This window comes from Taeniopygia guttata, chromosome 5, assembly GCF_048771995.1.
Source record: "Taeniopygia guttata chromosome 5, bTaeGut7.mat, whole genome shotgun sequence".
Taxonomy (NCBI): Eukaryota; Metazoa; Chordata; class Aves; order Passeriformes; family Estrildidae; genus Taeniopygia; species Taeniopygia guttata.
In genome coordinates this window covers 11,446,231-11,465,593 of record NC_133030.1, presented here as the reverse complement: position 1 = coordinate 11,465,593, position 19,363 = coordinate 11,446,231, and the positions used below count along the sequence as shown (strand labels likewise).

Below are 19,363 nucleotides of genomic sequence, written 5' to 3'. Positions count from 1 at the left end.
CACAGGCAGGAGCCACCAGTGACACTTTATTTCCCGCAGTGACAACCCCGGTGATCCCAAGCCCTTTTCCCCACCCCTCACAGCTTCATGGCGGCCACCGACCCCAGATGGAGCTCCAAGAACTGCAGGATCTCCTGCCAGGAATGCTCCTGGGCCCGGGCATGGGGCTGGGGCTCTCCCCCCCACGCCACCGGCCTGGGAGTGCCCCGGATGCTGGAGTTGCTGCACAGGGGGGATCCGGGGGGCTCGATCAGGTGCCCGGCGCCGGGATAGGAGAGGAGCCGGCCGCTCTCCGGCGGCATCCGCGCCAGGGCCAGCTCGGCGAAGAGCTTGCTGTTGAAGCTCCGGTCGGCCTCTCCCACCACAAATAATACCTTTCCCCGGATCTTCTCCACCGGGATGGCCGAGGCGCGGTGGGCGGGATCCCGGGGGTCGGTGAAGATGGCCGAGTTGTCCATGGCTCCCACCTCGGTGAACAGGACGCGCTCGGTGTAGTAGGGGATGGCAGGGATGCGGAGCTCCTTGTAGAGCAGCGGGTTTCCATACAGGAAGCTCGTACCGTTGATCCACACCGTGGCCACCACCTGTGGCAGGAAGGTGGCCATGGCCAAGGCCACCTCCGCACCTTTGGAGACGCCCACCACGCCCAGGCCGGGGCCTCGGACCTGAAGCAAGAGGAAATGGAGCCAGCTGGGATAATACACAGGGATAATACATTTACTGGGACAGCCCTGAATGCCAGGACAAGGATGTCCTCATGGGATATCCCCCAGCCCCTGGGGACAACCCTAGGACATTACTCCTGGTCATCTGGACATCCTGCTCACCAGGATGACACTCCAGGACTCACCTTGGGATGCCGGAGGAGCAGCTCTGCCGCTTCCTTGAAATATTCCAGGTCCAGCTGGGCCAGGACTCGGGGCAGGTCGTCGTAGGCGAAGAAGGCGAGGGCCAGCACGGCAAAGCCCTGGCTGGCCAAGAGCCCTGCCCGGAACTCGATCAGCCCCCCCGCACCCCCAAACAGGTCGATGACTCCGGGAAAGGGGCCCGGACCTGTGGGAACACAGGGAGAATGTCAGGTATGGGGAGCCACCAGCGCTGTCCTGCATCCCGGAGGTTCCATGGCTGGGCATCCCAGGGGGCACAGGGTCCAATATCCTGGGAGTCCTGAGGCTGAGCATCCCAGCATCCTAAGGTTTGATATCTCAAGGATCCCAAGGCTGGACAACCAAAGAATCCCAACTTCGGGTAGCCCAGGGGCCCTGAGGTTTATTATCCCAGGGCTGGAAAACCCAGGAATTTTATGGTTTAGCATCCCAGGAGTCCCAGCGTTATTTCCCAGGGGTCCCGATGTTTGGCATCCCCAGGATCCCAAAATTCAATATCCCAAGGGAATACTGGCTGGGTAGCCCAAGGTTGGGCACCAAAGGGCTCCCAAGAAGCAGCATCCTGCAAGTCCCAAGGTTGGATATCCCGGAATTCCCCGCTCCCCAGTGCTCACCAGGAGGCAGGAACAGGGCGCCACGGACCCTTCCCTCACGGATGGGCACCCGCTGCACGCCGGGGCCCACGTACCACCGCTCGGCCTCGCAGGATGCCAGCGGCTGCTCCCGGGGATCCGTGCCCATGCTGAGCCCGTCAAACACTTCCAGCCGGACGCGGAAGGGGCTGCCGGCCACATCCCGCTTGACCAGCCGTCGGAAAAGGGTGTCGGGCTGCAGGAACCAGAAGAGCCCCATGGGCCAGACCCCAGAGTAGCTGCCCCCAAGGGCGGCATGGAGCCCGGGATCCACCTCTCCGGCTTCGTCAGCGCGGAAAAAGGCGCGGGATTGGAAGCACTCGCCCTGCTCGTCCTTCAGCCAGGCCCGGAGGGTGACAAGTTGGGATGGGGACAGTCCCCGCACTCGGATCTGCACTGGCCGGTCGGCCAGTGAGGACTGCGGTGTCACTGTCACCTCCACCATGGTGCACCTGGGAATGGGAATCATCCTGAGCGTCCCACAGGGATTGCCACACGCAGGAGGGGGCTGGTGGCAGGGTCCTGGACCCAGGGATCCTCATGGGAGACCCCCAGGGTGGAGTTTGTGGTCCAGATAGTTCTGCTGGCATCCCTCCTTCCCTGTGCCTATCCCTCTCCCATGTCCCCATCCCCTCATGGTCCCTTGTCCCTTCTTTCCTGGTCCTTGCCCCCTCCTTCCCTGATCCTAGTCCTCTGTTTCGCTATCCCCATCCCCTCCCTTCCTCACCACCTCCCCCCCTGACTCCAAACCTCTGCTCCAAAACTCACCCAGCAGCCGGGACACCCCTTTTCCATGTGTCTCCCAGCCCTGGCATTCCCAGCACCCACGCTCCCCCCTCCTTCTCCTCCTCCCCACCCCGGAGCCGGAGCAGGGTGGGGATCCAGAGGCTCCGAGCACCCCAATCCCGCGTGCACCCCGCTCCCCTCCGTGCAGCACGGCAGGCTGGGAACAGGGATGTTGGCCCCAGTCCAGCCCTGGGAGGAGACACGGCTTCTCCCACATCCGTCCCACCAGGAAATCGGCCCCCCAGGGCCCGAGCTTCCCCCTCTCTTACCCCGCTGGGCAAAGCCTGGGCCGTGGGCTCTGCAGAGGGAGAGGCTCGAGGAGTCCTTGGAAATCATTAACCCGGGAATGTCGAGGGCAGAGCCCTCCTGCCCCATGACCCCGTGCCCGCCTGGTCCCGGCCGCACCCTGAAATTCCTGCCAGTCCCTACTTTCCCTGTGGCACGCCCCCATCCTGGACACGGATGGGACACACCCCGTTCCAATTCCCCCCCAAAACTGTCACCCCAGGATGAAGCTCCAGAGCCCCACATTCCCATCCCAGGGTTTCACACTGATTCCTGCAGTCCCATTTTCCACCCGGTGCACCCCTTTGTTCCCCCATTCCCTCCATCCCAGCTCACAGCCACACATCCCTCCCCCAGGAATGCAGAAAGGGGTGTTCACAGACCAAAAAAAACCCAGGAATGTTAAGAAATCCATGTGGATTTCCAACTTCCAGCCCCCAGCGAATTCCCAGCATTGCCCCCCACAGGAGGGTGTGTGACAACATGCCCCCTTCCTTGCTGATGGGTTCCAGGGCTCATTCCCAAGGGGAATTCCCTTTTTGGTGAAAGGGGAACTGCAAGGAATGAGGGGCCACGGCACATTCCAATCCTAGGAATGCATTAGGGAAGGCCCCAGCTGGAGCCACCAGTTCCCAGAGCCACTGGAAGCAAATGTGTCTCAGTTTCTATTAATTTTTATAAGGAAAAGGCAAATTTGGGAAAGCAAAGTTCTGTTCCAGCCTCTGCCACATCCTGATTCCACAGGGACTGGGGGATCCAGCAGCAGGAATGCCTGTGGAATACACCCCCTCAGCTCTGTCCTGTTGCTTGTCCAACACTGAGGGTCCTGCCAGCCATTCCTGCCTGGCAAGCTGAGGAAAAAGCCCTGGGAAGGAGCAGGATCCTGGTGGCAGTATCCCAAATCCTGCCTCATTCCGTGGCCGTGCTGCGCTTCACGGGAGTCTTCTGGAGCAGGGCCAGTGTATCCCGCTTTTCCACCCGCCTCAGCTGCTTCTTCTTGGCCCTCTTGAGCTTCAGGGGGTTCCGGATCTGGGAAATGGGAAAAGAGAGGAGATTTCATGGAATCATCAGGTCCTGGAATGGTTTGGGTTGGAAGGGACCTTAGGGATGACCCAGTTCCCCCCCGGCCATGGGCAGGGACACTTTCCACTAGTGCAGGTGGCTCCAAGCCCTGTCCTGGAGCATTTCCAGGAATGGAGCAGAGTGTGGGAATGAGGCAGGATGGGCATGGATGGCTCCCAGCCTCCCACCACCAAGGATTCAGGATCTAGGAGGGAATTTATCCCAAAACCCACCCCTCCTCACCCACAGGTGAGGTCTTCACCACACCCACCCCGAGCTCCCAGCTCTCTTCCCAATGGAAAAGCCATGTTTTCCCCACATGGATCCCCACCAGTGCAGCATTTTCCTCGCTCCACCACCCCATCATCCCTCAGTTTGCTGTTCCCAAGTTTGGGAGAACACGGGCGACACGCTTCCAGCATGCCCAGCTTTACTGGGAATCGCCCAGTGCTCCCAGGATCCTCCAGAGACAGAGACAGGGAGAGGAACTGGAGCAAATTGGAGGCTGATCCATGGGGGGCTGGAGGCTGTGGGGTGCTCCCAGGACTGTTCCCAGCTGGCACAGGGGACTCACCACTTGGACAATCTCAGCTTTCCGCTCGTTTTCCAGGCGCCGCTTCAGGTTTTCCTCCCGCCGCCGCTTCTTTTCCTGTGGGAGCAGCACCACAACATTCCCTGCGGGCCCCTTCCCCTGGGATTAAACCCAAACCAGCCAATGCCCAGCCAAGTGTGAAATCCGTCATTCCAGCAGCTTTTCCACCCCGGCTGAGGCTGGAATTGACCCAGGGAGTTTATTCCGAGTCAGTGACTTGGGGCATGTGACCGTCAGCGACTGGATTTGGCACCAGGACAGGGAATTCTCCATTCTCCATCCAGCTGCCCTTTTCCCGGGCTCTGCCACAGCTCTAAGGGCCGGGAAGAGGGCAGAGACATGGGATTGTGCTTGGGAAAGATGGGAATTCTCCAGCTCCCGAGTCCCATTACCTCTTTCTCCCTCTGCTTGGCTTCCTCCAGCTGCCGTGCCAGATCCCGGACCAGCTTCCTCTCCTGCCTCTCCTTCATTTTCCGTGCCCAGGAGCTGCGGAGCGCCTTGTCCTGGATCATGTGGGAGAACCTGCGCGGGCACACGGGAGGTGTTGGATCCTCAAAAACGCCGGGATGTAGCCAGGGCCACTCTCCAGAATTCCATGAGACTCCGCCAACCTCGGAGCATCCCACGGCATCCTCAGCTCCTCTACAGCCCCTCCAAGTCATCCCTGTCACCTCTGGATCCTTCCTAAAGTTTATGGATACCTCCGGAACACCCTCACAAGCCCCCGAGAGGCCCTCAAAGTTCCCCCAGACCTCATGACCCCTCAAACGGTCCTTCTGGAGCCCAGAGCCCCCCAGATCCCCGCCTCGCTTCCCACCTCTTCTTCCCGGGATCCTTCCACACCCGTCCCGACTTGGGCTTGCCCCGCGGGATGGTCACCACCGCCTCCTGCCGCTTCTTGACGCCTTTCCGCCGCCGCCGAGCCGCGGCCGGAGCCGAGGCGGCCGCGCCGGGCCCCTCGGGGGTGGCTCCCGGTCCCGGTCCCGATCCCGGGGTCCCCCCGTTCTCCCCATCCATGATCCACGCGGCCCCGCGGCGTCGCAGAGAGATGACGTCAGAGCAGCGCTCCCCGCGGAAGCGCGAAGCCAGAGCGCCTCCCTGGCTGCCATTTTTGTATTGGGCAACGCCCTCCGCGTACGGCGGTGGCCGCCATCTTTGTATTGGGCGCGGTGGCCATCTTTGTGCCGGGCAGCACCGCCCACCACCGTGGCCGCCGGTACCGGGGCCCCCCGAACTCCCCCAAACACAGCCGGGGCGAGGCCCCCCGTACCCCGAGTAACCCCCGGAGACACGCGCGGGCTGGGCTGGGGGAGAGGCCTTTATTGGGGACCGAACACGCTGAGGGCATCGCAGGGGGCTCCGGTAGCGGGACCCCCCCCCGGGATGCGGCAGCACGTGCGGGGCTTGGCCGCGGCTACAGCGCCTGGAAAAGCAAAAACAGGGAAATCCAGGGAAATCTCTGCGGGGGACACGGGAACGCCCGGATCGGGGCGGCCCTTCGGGGGAAGGAAGGGGTGCATGAGCATTGCAGGGATTTCCAGGGATCCCCGTGGATCCCCGCCTCCCTCACCAGCTGGGTGTATGTCTGCTGCGTCGTATCCGACCGCCAGAACCGCCACGGCCACGCAGAATTCCAGGAGGATGAGGAGCACCAAGGTGGAATCCAGCCCGTGTCTCAGCATCTGTAAGGAGGAGGAGAAGGGGAATATCCCGGGATCCACCACCCGAACAGGAGCTGGATCCTTGAACAGCCCACCCAGAGACTGGGATTCCCTTCCCGGGTGTCCCTACCTTACTCTCCATGCTGAGGCACCATTCCGGCCGGGTCTGGAAGGGCTCGGGCTTCTCGCAGGCGGGCAGGACCCGGCTGATGGCCGTGCCATGGATCCCGGTGGCCACCAGCGTGCCCAGGACAATGCCCACATTGACCACACAGCAGGTCTTGACCTGCGGGAAGCACCCGGTGACACGGACCCCGGGAAGGGCTGCTTCCCACAGGGATTATTCAACTGGGATCAGAGATCTCCTGGAGAAGCCACCCAGTTTTGTCCTACTTATCCCACAGTGATTCCAAAGCCATGAAGGTCTCCTTGGAACTTTTACCCCCCTCATCCTGCAATGACCCCCATCCTGTGCTCCATGTGGGAGAGCTGGGCACTTCCCGAGCAGGAGACTGGCCTGTGGATCCTGTGGGATGAATCCAGGCTGTGGAGGGGTCCTGGCAGCTGCTGGAAGGGACATAAAGAAATGGGGGGACACCTTGTCCGTCCCAGCCTGGATTTTACCAGCACAGGGCTGTCTCTCCTTTCACTTTCCGCCAGCAACGAGCCCGAGACCAGGAGCTACTTGGAAAACAGCAGGAATTGGTGTCAGCAGCAAGGCACCCTTCCCTGGCACCCTTCCCGGTGTCCCTCCAGCTGGGAACTGGGGTTCAGGGATGCACAAACACCCCAAAATGTGGGGAGATGGTCAGTGGAGACCTGGTGACCCTGGGATATTGTCCCCAGTCCACCAGGATTCCCCGAGATTGCCACGTCCTCGTCCCAATTTACCAGGATCCCCAGCCAGAAGAGGATCCCACTGGCCACAGGGAGGGAAGGGTTGCTGTGCTCCGACAGTGTCAGGATGATCCTGAAGCAAATGTGGACAATTCCATTGAAGATGTGGATGGTCTGGGGAAGGACGAGGAAGAGGAATCCCTATCCCGTTACTGTGAGACCCATCCCACACCAATCCCATGTTACAGTGCTGGGAAGGGTCTGGGAGAGACACCTGTCCCAACATCCTCTCCAGCCAGCCAGGGACAACATCCAGCAGGACAACCCCTGTGGATCCCCAATACCTGGAGGGCCATGTCTCACCCCCAGCACCCTGGGATGAGCCCTCCAGAAGCCTTGTGTTTGCAATGAGGTCCTGGCAGGGGCCTGGGATCCTGAGGCCAGCTGGGCCGCCCGGGGATCCGTGGCCGGGATCACCTCCGTGATGATCCTCACGTTGCCGGTGTCGGTCACCGTGGTGGCCGCCATGGCCTGGGAATGAGCCCAGGAAGCTGAAGGAATTCCCAGCTGCCTTCCTCCTCCTCTTCCTCCTTACCACAGTCCCTTTGCTGTCCGAAATCCCCAGGAGGTGCTGGCCTGGCAGGGACACACTCCCGCTGCCCTTTGCTCCCTGCGGGAAGCTCGCTCATGGAATTCTCGTCAGGGCCCTCTTGCTCAACGAGGTGGCTTTGCCAACGGAGGCTCCCAAAATCCTGCATGGGAAGAGGGAGGGACAGGGAACCCCTCCCTGCGCTCTGCAGCCTTGGGAATTGTTGGATGCTTTTCCCTTGGGATGCTTCAAGACCCCCTTTCCATCCCAAATTGTGGATGCTTTGCTTGGGAAACACTCCTGTAATTAGCTTGGTACCTAAGGAGGTGTTCATAACCTAACCCTGCCCACTTGCCAGGAAAAACTCACACTGAGACAGGAAACTTTATAAACCCTCTTGTCAAGAAAGCTCCTTTATTGCCATTTTTGGGAATTCTCCCTCCCTGTGGATTTGTCCCCAGTGAGGACACACAGAAGGGATTCAGGGGTCCCTGACCATCTCCGTCGGGAGCCAGAGGGGAAGGAGACGCTGTTATTTATGATGGGAAATGGGAGCTCAGGCTGGGAATGGAGCCACCACACATGGTGAGGGGATCCCGAGGGATTCAGAGGCCCCTTCCTGCTTCCATCCCTCCCTCCTCCCAGAAAACAGTAATGCCCTTTTCTCCAGGAGCATTGGGATACCCCATGCCGACCTGAGAACTCCCCAGGTTTCCTGGGTGTCTGGTGTGTGCAACGTAGGAATTTCTTGGTGGAACGGGAATGTTTAGGTCCAGGATTCTGGCATCACCCCAACACCTCTCTCTCTGCCTGGGAAAGGACAGGACCCTCCAGCTGACGATTTCAGGAGCAGGTGGAGCAACTTGTGGAAGTTTTTTCCTTCTCTCTGGCTCTAGAGGGAGCCGAGAGGCTGCGTTTGGAAGCGCCGTGCTTCCAGAGCGCAGGAGTGGCTTCCAGCCCTGGAGCCGGCTTGGAAAAACTTGGGCTAGTGGGAGGTGTCCCTGCCCATGGCAGGGGGATGGAACTGGGTGATCCTTAAGGCTCCTTCCATCCCAAACGATTTCAGGATTCTGTGCCCTTCCCATGCTCCCACACACCAGGGAATGGGACACCCCCTCCAAACCAGCCCAAATCGTATCCCAAAAAAGAGCTGGAAGAACAGACCTGGAGAGCAAAGAGCAGCAACTCACATCTCCATCCCAGCTCCAATGGCATTCCTCTATCCCACCCATGACCTTCCTCCATCCTGCATCCCTGATGGAAGCGTGCACTTGGCCTTGTAAAGGGCTGCATCTGGCAACACAGCTTTCCAGGAAAAACATGGACATGGATGAGATTCAGCCTCTTCATCACATTCTTGATGCCTCAGAGCCTTTAATTCCTGCTGGTGCCTCATCCCTCTCAACACTCCAGTCCTAACAATCCCAGGGATCTCATTCCAGCCCCAGGAAGGAACACTTGAGCCTCCGTGGAAATTCTGGGATCCCCTCTTTAGCCTTTAGGCAGCCAGGGTATCCTCCACCATTATCCACGGCTCACATTCCCAGCCAAAACCACCCTACACGGTGGATTTCCTCCCAAATCCGCCTTTCCAGATTCCTACAGCATTCCTGAAGTTCCAGCCTTGCAGGCAGGAACAGCCGTGACTGCCCTGAGCCCCCAAAACCCCACTTTCCAAGCAAGGGATCCACATAAAAAGCACTTTCCCCCTTCCTAAATAGACCCAGGTCCAGCTGGGGATGGCAGGAGCCCAAGGTAGGATGTCAGGATTTGTTTTGGAAGCGGATTCCAGAGGAGGTGAAGCTTTGAAGCAGATGCAGGGAAGCAGCAGGGCCGGGTGGTGGAGCTTTCCAACCTTTGCTTTGCAGGAATGTTTGGCTTTGTAGATATATACAACACATTCCTTGGATTTTAATGTTCATTTTCCTATTTTCTAGGACAAGTTTTGGATGGGGGAAGCCTGACTGGATGCTCAGGGGGGATCAGCGAGACCCTCCCAAATTCCCTCCCACCCGCACAGAACAAAATTTATGAGCCTGGTGGAAGCAAAATTCTTTTTCCAACCCCAAAATCTGTGAGGTTTTTTCCAAAGAAAACAGATTACAACGGAGAAAAGCTCTCCAAAGAAACTTGCTGCTTCCTGGGACAAACTTTATATCCCCATAAAAATACCAAAAGTCAACATTTTGCTTTGCTTCCAGGTGTTTCTGCTTCCCGCAGGGCTCTTTCCATACTGATTCCAGAAGGAAAGTCATGTTTTCTGGGAGAAGTTTCAGGTCTTCTGGCTTTAAACATCCAAGTGTCCATCCTGGATTAGGGAATCTGGAACAGGGAGTAGGTGGGAGGTTGGGGGGGCATCGCTGGCTGCTGGGGTGATCCATACCTGGCATTTGGGACACGGTGACATTGCTCCCAAACCCTGTCCCAGATGTGTCCATCAACCCCTGCACGTGACATTCCAGCCTTTGATCTGCTCCTTCCCAGGAAGACTCCTGAGGCTGCAGAAAAGTTCCAGAAAACTTCTCCAAGGCTTCACCGGCATCAACCTCACTGGCAATCCTGGAGTGGGACCTTAAACACTTCCAGGGATGGGGCAGCCACAACTTCCTTGGAAAATCCATTCCAGAACCTCACCACCCTCACAGGGAAAAATTTCTTCCCGGTATCCCATCTAAACCCACCCCCTGGCAGTGGGAAGCCATTCCCCCTTGTCCTGGCACTCCAGGCTCTTTTCTAAAGTCCCTCTCCAGCTCTCTTGGAGCACCTTTAGGTGCTGGAAGACTGCCCAAAGTCAGTCTCTTCCCATGGGGAAGAGACATTGGGACACCCCAGTTCATCCCACAGTTCTCCTTTCCAGCTCCTCCAAGGGTTTTGGTTTTCTGTAGGGACCATAAGCGGCAGGGACACAAAACTCTGTGGCCTCTGTCACCTGCTATTCCCAACTCCTGGAAGTCTCCACTCCCCCTAGATCTGCAAATTCCCACCTAAAAATAAAAATATATTTAAACCCCCACATTCCCATCGAGCCTTAAACACTTAGTCCAGCATTTTTAGGCACAGCCATGTCTGAACACTGGGATACTGCAGGAAAACAGAGCCTGGTGCTGGGGGAAGAGGAGGAACCCTCCTTCCCACGAAACCACCACACTGGGAAAACACAGAGCTTGGATGGGAGGCAGGATGGCTTCGTGGTGGTCCCCATGGAGCCAGGAGAGGCTGGGATGCTCCGGAGCCGCAGGTGAGGAGCTGGACCTGTAATGGGCTGTGGCCATGGGCTGAGCAGAGGCAGCCTGTTCATCCTGCTCCCCAAATCCCTGGGGCTTTTCCTACTGATCGGGCTCATTATTTTTTCAGAGCCGGGAACAGAAATAACTGACAGGGAGTGAATAATCCATGAGGCTTTGGCTGAGCAGCAGGAGCATTGTCAGGGAGTGTGGAAAGGAGAAGAAAAACACTTGAGCGACCCCAAAACCTAAGGGAATGTTCGAAGAGGAGGTCACTGATCCCACTCTGGCACTGAAGGGGAAATTTGGGATGAGTCCTGTCCCAAAAATTGAGATAATTCTCCCCCAGAGCACTGGGAACTCACCAGGATGTTCCCACCCCTTGGAAAATTGGCACTGGGGTCTCTTTCCTCACCTCCATCCCACCTTTCTATTTCCATGAGCTTGGGATAATCCTTAAATAATTTGATGCCACTGGATGCTCATCAGCACTTCATTAAATCCACCAGCATTCCCACAGATGCAGGATAACGAAGAGTGGCGCCCTAAATGAGCTTGTCAGGAGCTGACAAACCTGGCCCTGTTCAAAATGACCCCAGAGCCCTTTTCTTTCCCTGAAAATAAAGAATTTTTTAGGAATTGCTGCATGGATAAGGTTTGGGAGCGCCCCTCAGCACCATTCCCGCCACCCAGGATTGTGGGAACAGGGAGCACATGACACCAGTGTCCCCGTGTCACCTCCAAGAGCAGCTCCAGCCCCGGGGCAGCTTCTCTGGTGGTGGAAGAACCGGGATGTGCTGGCGTCACCGGCATCGCCACCGGCTGTCCGGCTGCTCCAGCTGAGCTAAATATAGTGGAACCCTGCTGGAATGGGGGGGTGGAGGGGGTTTGGGGAGCACAGCTCCCTCGGGAGACCAGGTACCCCCGTTTAGAGGGTGGAGTTCCAGCAGGAGAGGGGATTAGAGGGGCAGAATTCCCTCAGGAGAGCAGGCACTAAGGGGTTTAAGGGGACAGAATTCCCTCAGGAGAGCAGGCACCAGGAGTTTAGAGGAGCAAAACTCCCTTGGGAGATGCTGCCAGGGGTTTAGGGTAGCAGAGTTCCTCTCAGGGAAAGCAAGCAGGTATCAGGAGTTCAGGGGAGGCAGAATTCCCTCAGGAGAAAGAGAGCAAGTATCCCTAAAATAGGCAGGATGAGCCTCTTTCCTGAGGGGCAGCAGCTCTGTGAGGGGGGAAGTGTAGCTCCCACGCTGAAAATTCCCAAATTCAAGAGACACAAGCCCGGAGAGAGCGTTTATTCCCAAGAGAAAATGAAGCCAACAGGGGACGAGCCGAGGTAGATGCTCCGGTGACCTGCCCGGCTCCCAGCACACATCGGGGTCACTCCAAACCACCAGGAATTCCTGAACCCCAACAACATGAGCAAACCCCAGCATCCCACTAGGGATTTACAGGCAGGAATTGCCCAAGATTTCCCCCTTGGAGAAGCCCCTTCCCACAGCAGCCAGCAAGTGGAGCCCCTCAGACCAGGCCCAGGGGCAGAGGGGCAGGGAATTTGGGGGTGTCCCTGGCTTTTAAGGGGGGACCAGCACATCCCAGCCGGCAGCACAGTGGGAGGAGGATGCCGTAGCTCTGGGATTTAGGAGCAATGGAGGCAGGATCCCATTCCAACATCCTCGGTGTCAAACTTCAGGAGCAGCCAGCTGCAAGGAGACCAGGAGGTGTTTTGGAAAGGGGGCAGGATTTGGGAGGACCCCACCCTCAGCACCCACCATCCACGGGGCTTTGGGATCTCCTCCCCATTCCCAGAGCAAAGGGATGGATGCTTCAGGATGCTCCCTGGGGATTGGGGTGGGATGTTTTCCCAGGGAGGGGACAGTGATGGCAGCAGGATGGGGACTGTCATCCCAGAAGCCATCCCAATGCTGATTCTGCCCCTATCCAGGAGCGCTACTCCTTGGGTCACCTCACTGTAGCTGGGAGGCTGAGGCAGCTCCGCCGGTGGCACGGCCAGATCCACACGGGTGGCACTGGGGACGATCAGCATGGCCTGGGGAACACCAGGATTATGGGAGACACTGGGATCATGGGATGCACTTTTTGGGATCCATCCCTGCCACCCCCTCATCTTACCTCGTTGGAGCTGAGGCGGGTGGCCCGGCACCAGAAATTGGCGGTGGCCACGGCGATGCAGAATTCCAGGATGGTGAAGATGAGCAGCACAATGGAAATCCCATTCCCTGCGAGCTCCAGGAGGGGGAAAACCCCATCAGTACCCCCCCAACAGCGCCCATGAGGATGAACCCCACACAGGGCAGCATTCTGTGGCTCCCCCTTCCTCTCCCTCTGCATCCCTGGCTCCAAGGTCTCACTCCAAGCCCTCCATGCCACCGTTTTATTTTGGCTCCTGGATGCTTCCAGGGGGTGACTCATCTCCCAAGGTACCAGCCGAAAATAGGTTGCGCCGGCAGAGGAGAAACCGCCACCCCAACAGGGATTTGGGAAAGGGCACAACACCCCTTGAGGGCTGGAGAAAAGGCCCTGGGGGGGTTCCCAAGGGCAGGAATTCCACCAAGTGGGATTTTACCAGGACGAGATAGCTGTAGTAGTTGAAGCTGGAGCGGTAGAGCCCGTTGAGGTTGAGGTCCACGATGAAGGCTACGATTCCCAGGAGCGCAAAGATGGCACTGATGACGTTCATGGTCTGGCTGCCCTTCACCTGTGGGCACCCGGGGGGCTTTGGGGAGGGGGGAGGGTGGCAGACCCCTCCCCAAAACACCAGGGGGACACCCCACCTCCCCCATGGGATCACTCCCGGCGGGCTCCTGGGAAAACTCACCGCGCATTCCGTGGGGCTCTTCTCAGCGCCAATGGAGAGGCACCCGGAGATGATGAACTGCAGCAGGAGAGATGGGGCTCAGCTGGCGCTGAGGGCACCCCAAGCACCCCAAACCTGCCCAGAGGTGGCACAGGGGACACAGTGACCCCTCCTGCCCTTGATTCCCAGCTGCCGAGGTCATGGGAGCCACAAGTGCATCATTCCCGGCAGGCATCCCTTCCAATGGGCATCCCACCTGCTGGCATCCCCCCCAGCAGGATTCCCTTCCCTGTGGGCATTGTTCCCTGGTGAGATTCCCTTCCTGGTGGGCAACCCCCCCACCCCAGGCGGTCTTTCCCGGTGGGAATCCCTTCCCAGCCCCCCGGCACGCACAGACACGCCGCCCAGGAAGGGGATCTCTCCGATGACGAAGACGGAGGTGTAGACATTGGTCAGCGTGGTCAGGACGATCCCGAAGCCGATGTGCAGGAATCCCGTCATAATCTGGATGGTCTGGAAGAGCGGGAAGGGTGGGAACGGGGTCAACTCAACCCCCCCGCCCACAGAGCCACCCTGGGGATGGGGGACGCCTTAATCCCAGCGCCTCTCCGGAGACACAGCACCCCCCGAGGGATCAGCAGGAATCCCCCGGGAACAGGCTGAGGGGGGATTTTCCAAGCGTTTCTCCCCCCCGACCCCCCAAACTCACCCCCATGACGCGATTCTTGCCCTTGGGGAGGGTCTCCGCCGTGTACATGACGGCGCGGCTGCCCAGCCGGAGGCTCCCCATGCCCTGCATGAGGAGAGCGGGGGGCACCGGGACCCCCCGGAGCAGCCCCGGTCCCCACCGGGGCCGCTTCTGCCCCACCCCGCCACGGCCCGCGCCCATTGGCTGAGCGCCGTGACGTCAGCGGTGCGGCATCCCCCCCCGGGGCACCGCCCAGCTCAGGGGGGACACGGGGGGATGCTGGGGACATCATGACCCCAAAACCCGGGATGGCGGGAACAGCCCCCCAAAACCCGGGAATGCTGAGGACAGCCCCCCCAAAACCCGGGGATGCTGAGGACAGCCCCCCCAAAACCCGGGGATGCTGAGGACAGCCCTCCCAACACCCGGGGATGCTGGGGACAGTCACCCCAAAACCCGGGGATGCTGGGGACAGCCACCCCAAAACCCGGGGATGCTGAGGACAGCCCCCCCAAAACCCGGGGATGGCGGGAAGTGGGGCTGGGAAGATGCTCCGTGGGGTCCCCTGGCTCTGTGGAGCAATTCCCAGTGTTGCCCCCCCACTGCAGGACACCGTGTTCCCCCCGCCGGGAAGAGCTGCTCATCCCAAACTCACACGCAAGTTGAGAAAATCGGGGTGCCAGCCCTCCCCAAGCTGCGTGTCCCTCCCCTCATTCCCGCTCCTTCCAACTCCGCGCCGCGTTTACAGGAGCACAGAAAGGAAAAAAAAAAAATAGAGAGAAAGACAAAAAAAAAAAAAAAAAAAAAAGGAAAAAAAACGAACAGAAAACAAAAATAAAAAACCCACAAAACCACGCCGCAGCGAATTCCTGGAAGAAAAATCCATCAAGGGCCATTAGGCTCCTGCGGCTCCTCCCCGCAGAGCCGGGGCACGGGCGGGGGTAGGGGCGGCACCCAGGACGGAGCTGGGCACGGCCCAGGCCTGATTTCCCCTAGATCTCCGTCCCCAGGAAGGGGTGGGCTGGAATAGCCTGGATTTACTCCCTGTTGCAGGACGGAAGGAGTAGAGGGGATCCCCCACACTGATCCCATACACTTTCCCCCCAAACTATTTTCATTTCCCATTTTTGGGGTGTCCAGCCCCGAGGAAAAACAGCCAAGAGCTCCAGGCAGAGGATTAAACCTGAAATCAGGGAATAATGAACACACAGGGAATGAGAGGGACACACAATACCACCCTGCACCCCAAAATTCATGAAGGACGTCCCTGAACCCCATCCTGATCCGGACAACACCACATTCTCCTGCTTGGAATCCCTCATGGAGAGATCCCATTGTGGGGTTTGCAGGGAAACTCAGAGCCACGGATCCTGAGAGGAATCTGGGGTGCTGGGAGGGATCCCCATTTCCCTGGAGCAGTAACATTCCACAGGGAGCTGGGACAAGGGCCTGCTGCCACAGCCACGGGCCCTCTGGCCAAGTGGAGGACATTCCCATGCTGGATGCTGTCCAGGAGGAGCCGTGGGAAGAAGTGGAAGTGGAGCTGGGGGTGTCACCCAGCTCAGAGCAGGTGACAGAAAACCCATGGGGCTGGCAGGGTCCCCTCACTGCCACCCTACCCCCAGCAGGGACACACAGTGTCCCCATTCCTCACCTGCAGGGCAGCCCCCAGCTCAGCAGGGGTGCTCCAGGTGTGTCACCACCCCTGTCCCATCCCTGGTCACCCCACAGCCGGACACCAGGCTTGGCTGCCAGGACAGTGGCCAGCACAGAGCCACGTGTGGCCGCTGGTGACAGAGAGTGGCACACACAGGGCTGTGACAGGGATTTGGGGACCCCCGTGGTCCTTCCCCCCATGCAGGGCAGCCAGGACACTCAAACACCCCCTCACCCAGAGCACCCTGTGCAGGGCTGGGGCTGCAGGGAACAGCACAGAGCTCATTCCCCTGGGAGCCTCCATGGGGACAGGGATGGAAAAAGAGACAGGATCTCTCCCAGCAATGGCTTTGAGACCTTTAGGAGGAGGGTGCTGGCCACGGGTGTCCCCATGGGAAGTTGGGTGGCATGGGCCTACCCCCTGCACCCACCTGGGGCTGTTTCCAGAGTGAATACTAGAAACTGACCCTGGATACTCATCCCACCCTTCCCCAGGAGGAAACATGGAAAGTCCACGAGGAGGACAAACAAATAAAGCACCCACATGTGATCCATGGTATTCCCATCCTGAATCCAAAGCCAGCAACCAGGAAGAAAGGAACCTTCCTGTCACAGCTGAGACAGCCATGGGACACAGAGGATCACCACACAACTTCAGAGGGCTCCAACCCACACAGAGCAACCCCTCACCTCATCAGAAGGCTGCAGGGAGCCACTCTTCTTGTTCTTTAATCCAATCTTATGTACCCCTCATGTTCATGCACTGCACCTGTGTGCCCTCTGTTCCTTTGGGGGGTGGTCAGTGTAACTGGGCACTCCATGGCTCAGCTCACTGGGGATCAGCCTCAGCCCATCCCCACTCCCAGTCCCCACAAACTGCCTACAGCCTATCCCAGCCCAAACTCAGCTGTGAAATGCTGGTTTATTTATAACAGAGCATCCTCAGAAGGATCTGGGCTGCCAACAGGGGCCTAATCCTGCTTGGAGGAGCCCCCTGGAGATAGGGGAACTCCAACTCCCGCTGCCTCTGGAGGATCTCCTGCGAGTGGGAGCGTGGGGTGCTCCGGTGTGGCCGCCCTGCAGCGCCGTGGGGGCTGCAGACCCGGCACCAGCAGCGCCCTTCCTGCTGTGCCGCTTGCTGCTGAGAGCTCCTCACCAGAGCAGGCCGGGCTCCCAGCTTCACTTCCAGGCTCTTCTTGGCCACGTGCATCCTCAGGGCCTTGTGGGCCTCGCTGATATCCGCGGATCCGGAGGGGCTCGGAGACCTGTCCGAGGCATCCTCGCCGTCCGCAGTCCGGCTCCCGCAGCGGGGGAGGCTCTCGGAGGAAGGGGGCGACGCTTCCCTCTGCCTCACCGGCCCGGGCTGGATGCTCAGCTTCACTTCCAGGCTCTTCCTGGCCACCGCAGCCGCAAGGGAGCAGCGAGATCCGTCCATGAGGCCTTCTCCAGCCGGAGCCCGGCAGCTCTCGCTGAGGCTCCAGGAGGGATGGAGGCTGGAGGAGGCACAGCAGGGCAGCTGGCCTTGCTCCAGCAGCTGCTCCAGGTCCTCCCACAGCAGCTGCCACATCTCCGAGTCCCGCGGGAAGGACACCTCGGGCCACAGCGGCGTCACCATGTCCTGCAGCTCCCGGGCCGCTGCCGCACAGGGGGTGCAGCAGGGCCCGCAGCCGCAGGGGATGTACAGGGGCCTCTCCGGGGCAGCCGGGCCGTGGCCAGGGGTCTCCTCGGCCGGGGGGGAACCGGGAGCCCCCGGAGCCGCTCGGCAGCGCCGCGTCCTGAGGCATTTCCGCGCCTTCCAAACACGGGTGGCCAGCAGGATGGCCGTACTGGCCACCAGCAGGACAAGCGGGGGGAGCAGGAAACTCATGGCTTCATCCGTGTCCCATCGTGGCCATGCTGAGAGCCAGAGGGTGGTGCCAGTGTCCTGTGGAGACACCGTGCTGATGTCACAGAGCTGCGGGTGGGACTCCTGTGTGACATCACAGCCCAGCGCTCACTCCTTTAGTGACGTCACGGCCCCAGGTCGCCCATCCCCAATCCAAACCCAGCGCTGTGGCAGATGCTGGGAGGAATATGAACCCTATCCCCATAAACCCAGTACACGAGGCCAGCACAAAGGCTGGGAGCAGATCCAGACCACTCCCAGCACGTCCCTCGGAACCCCCGGGGGTGTCCCCGCCGGCGATCCCCGCCCGGGACAGGGCTGGGAACGGGATGAGCCGCGTTTCTCTCCGGAACAAATGTCCCCGCCGCGTTTCCCGGCCGGACCGCGGGCGGGAAGTGTTCGCGGACGGACCAATGGCGGCGCCCTTGCGGCACTTCCGGCGTGTCACGGCGATGTGGCGATGGCGGCTCCCGGGGCCGCTCCGGCCCGGGGGAGGTCAGGGGGGCTTGGCCGCGCTCCGAGGGGCCGCCCGTGTCTTGTGGGGGGTTGGGAAGGCCGGGGGGACCTTCCCGGACGCCTGAGGCTCGCGGAGGGGGCTCGGGCGGGCCGTGGAAGGGCTGACACCGGGGAGGTACCGAGGGCTCGGGCTGACACCGGGGAGGTACCGAGGGCTCGGCGGGACTCCCGGCTGGGCTGCGGTGGCTTGGGGGGATGTTGGGAGCGGGAAGGGGAGGCCCCGCGGGCTGCCCCGTCCCCTCCCAGCCCTGCCCGAGCCCACAGCCGTGATCCCCGCGCTCTGTCCCGCAGGTCCCGGCGGCGTCGCGGTTCCCCGGGCGGGGCTGAAGAAGTGGACGCTGCCCCCGGATTACAGCGGTAAGGGGGATGGACGGCGGAACAGCCCCGCAAAGGCGGGCGGGGGCGCTCCCCGCTGTGCTCCCGGGGATCCTGATCCCGGCGTTCCCCGGCAGGGATCACCATTCCCGAGAAGCCGAAGCTGAAGTTCATGGACAAGGTGCCGGCGGTGCCTAAGCTGCAGCGGGAGCCCCGGCGGCTCCGTGACATCCGCGGCCCGTCCCAGGTGGCCACCGACTTCACGCAGGGGCAGTACGGGATCCTGGTGAGCGGGAACGGGCCGGAACGGAGCGGGGAGAGCGTTCCAGAGGCCGGGGCTGCGTGTCCCTGAGCTGTCCCGCCGTGTCCCCACACAGGCTTTGGGCGGGGGGTACCTGCACTGGGGCCACTTCGAGATGATCCGGCTGAGCATCGGGCGCAACATCGACCCCAAATCCATGTTCGCCGTGTGGCGCGTGCCCGCCCCCTACAAGCCGGTGACGAGGAAGAGTCTGGGCCACCGGATGGGGGGCGGGAAGGGCCCCATCGACCGCTACGTGACGGCGGTGAAGAGCGGCGGGCTGGTGGTGGAGGTGGGCGGGCGCTGCGAGTTCGGGGAGGTGCGGCCCTTCCTCACCCGCGTGGCACAGAAACTGCCCTTCCCTGCCGTGGCCGTCAGCCGGGAGAGCCTCCAGGAGATGCGGCGGGAGGAGGAGCGGAGGAGGCTGGACAACCAAAATCCCTGGACTTTCGAGCGTGTGGTGACCTCCAATATGTTGGGGATGAGGAAGTACCTGAGCCCCTACGACCTGCAGCACAAGGGACGCTACTGGGGCAAGTTTTTCCTGAAGCACAGAGTGTGAGGAGAAGTTGGATGGGATTCCTTTTGGGATTAAACTTTTCCACGAGAGCCTGGAGTGGGTTTTGGAGCTG

At 60.3% G+C, this 19,363-nt stretch overlaps 5 protein-coding genes across 9 annotated transcripts; 1 reads left to right on the top strand and 4 right to left on the bottom strand.

Annotated features, from left to right (window-relative positions):
• Nucleotides 1–6: 6 nt before the first annotated feature.
• LOC115495423 (acyl-coenzyme A amino acid N-acyltransferase 2) lies at nt 7–2,681 on the bottom strand. 3 transcript variants are annotated; one of them, XM_030273561.4, is made up of 4 exons: nt 2,575–2,681; nt 1,502–1,971; nt 851–1,053; nt 7–665 (listed from the first exon to the last, which is right to left on the bottom strand). In XM_030273561.4, exons 2-4 carry the CDS (start codon nt 1,962–1,964, stop codon nt 78–80), a joined length of 1,254 nt encoding a protein of 417 aa, XP_030129421.4. In that variant the 5' UTR covers nt 1,965–1,971; nt 2,575–2,681; the 3' UTR covers nt 7–77. The 3 variants fall into 3 exon arrangements, with proteins under 3 accessions (XP_030129421.4, XP_072785653.1, XP_072785652.1); XM_072929552.1 differs by lacking the exon at nt 2,575–2,681 and adding an exon at nt 2,376–2,535; XM_072929551.1 differs by lacking the exon at nt 2,575–2,681 and adding an exon at nt 2,288–2,369.
• A 567-nt stretch (nt 2,682–3,248) lies between these two features.
• CCDC86 (coiled-coil domain containing 86) lies at nt 3,249–5,311 on the bottom strand. The gene is made up of 4 exons (XM_012574010.5): nt 5,062–5,311; nt 4,637–4,766; nt 4,227–4,301; nt 3,249–3,619 (listed from the first exon to the last, which is right to left on the bottom strand). The coding sequence occupies exons 1-4, from the start codon at nt 5,259–5,261 to the stop codon at nt 3,500–3,502; spliced, it is 525 nt and encodes a 174-aa protein (XP_012429464.5). The 5' UTR covers nt 5,262–5,311; the 3' UTR covers nt 3,249–3,499.
• A 246-nt stretch (nt 5,312–5,557) lies between these two features.
• Nucleotides 5,558–7,405, bottom strand: LOC140684245 (membrane-spanning 4-domains subfamily A member 4A-like). The gene is made up of 5 exons (XM_072929554.1): nt 7,106–7,405; nt 6,797–6,916; nt 6,530–6,586; nt 6,036–6,191; nt 5,558–5,926 (listed from the first exon to the last, which is right to left on the bottom strand). Exons 1-5 carry the CDS (start codon nt 7,268–7,270, stop codon nt 5,564–5,566), a joined length of 861 nt encoding a protein of 286 aa, XP_072785655.1. The 5' UTR covers nt 7,271–7,405; the 3' UTR covers nt 5,558–5,563.
• A 4,427-nt stretch (nt 7,406–11,832) lies between these two features.
• LOC100229557 (membrane-spanning 4-domains subfamily A member 12) lies at nt 11,833–14,326 on the bottom strand. Of its 3 annotated transcripts, none has more exons than XM_002191234.7 (7): nt 14,080–14,272; nt 13,764–13,883; nt 13,392–13,448; nt 13,140–13,271; nt 12,686–12,799; nt 12,519–12,602; nt 11,833–12,255 (listed from the first exon to the last, which is right to left on the bottom strand). In XM_002191234.7, exons 1-7 carry the CDS (start codon nt 14,257–14,259, stop codon nt 12,235–12,237), a joined length of 708 nt encoding a protein of 235 aa, XP_002191270.4. In that variant the 5' UTR covers nt 14,260–14,272; the 3' UTR covers nt 11,833–12,234. The 3 variants fall into 3 exon arrangements, 2 of the variants coding, with proteins under 2 accessions (XP_002191270.4, XP_072785654.1); XR_012056210.1 differs by having other exon boundaries at nt 12,107–12,255; nt 12,686–12,792; nt 13,140–13,289; nt 14,080–14,326; XM_072929553.1 differs by having other exon boundaries at nt 12,107–12,255; nt 13,140–13,289; nt 14,080–14,278.
• A 3,587-nt stretch (nt 14,327–17,913) lies between these two features.
• MRPL16 (mitochondrial ribosomal protein L16) lies at nt 17,914–19,340 on the top strand. The gene is made up of 4 exons (XM_030273558.4): nt 17,914–18,094; nt 18,407–18,472; nt 18,568–18,716; nt 18,808–19,340. Exons 1-4 carry the CDS (start codon nt 17,929–17,931, stop codon nt 19,291–19,293), a joined length of 867 nt encoding a protein of 288 aa, XP_030129418.4. The 5' UTR covers nt 17,914–17,928; the 3' UTR covers nt 19,294–19,340.
• The last annotated feature ends 23 nt before the right edge of the window (nt 19,341–19,363 follow it).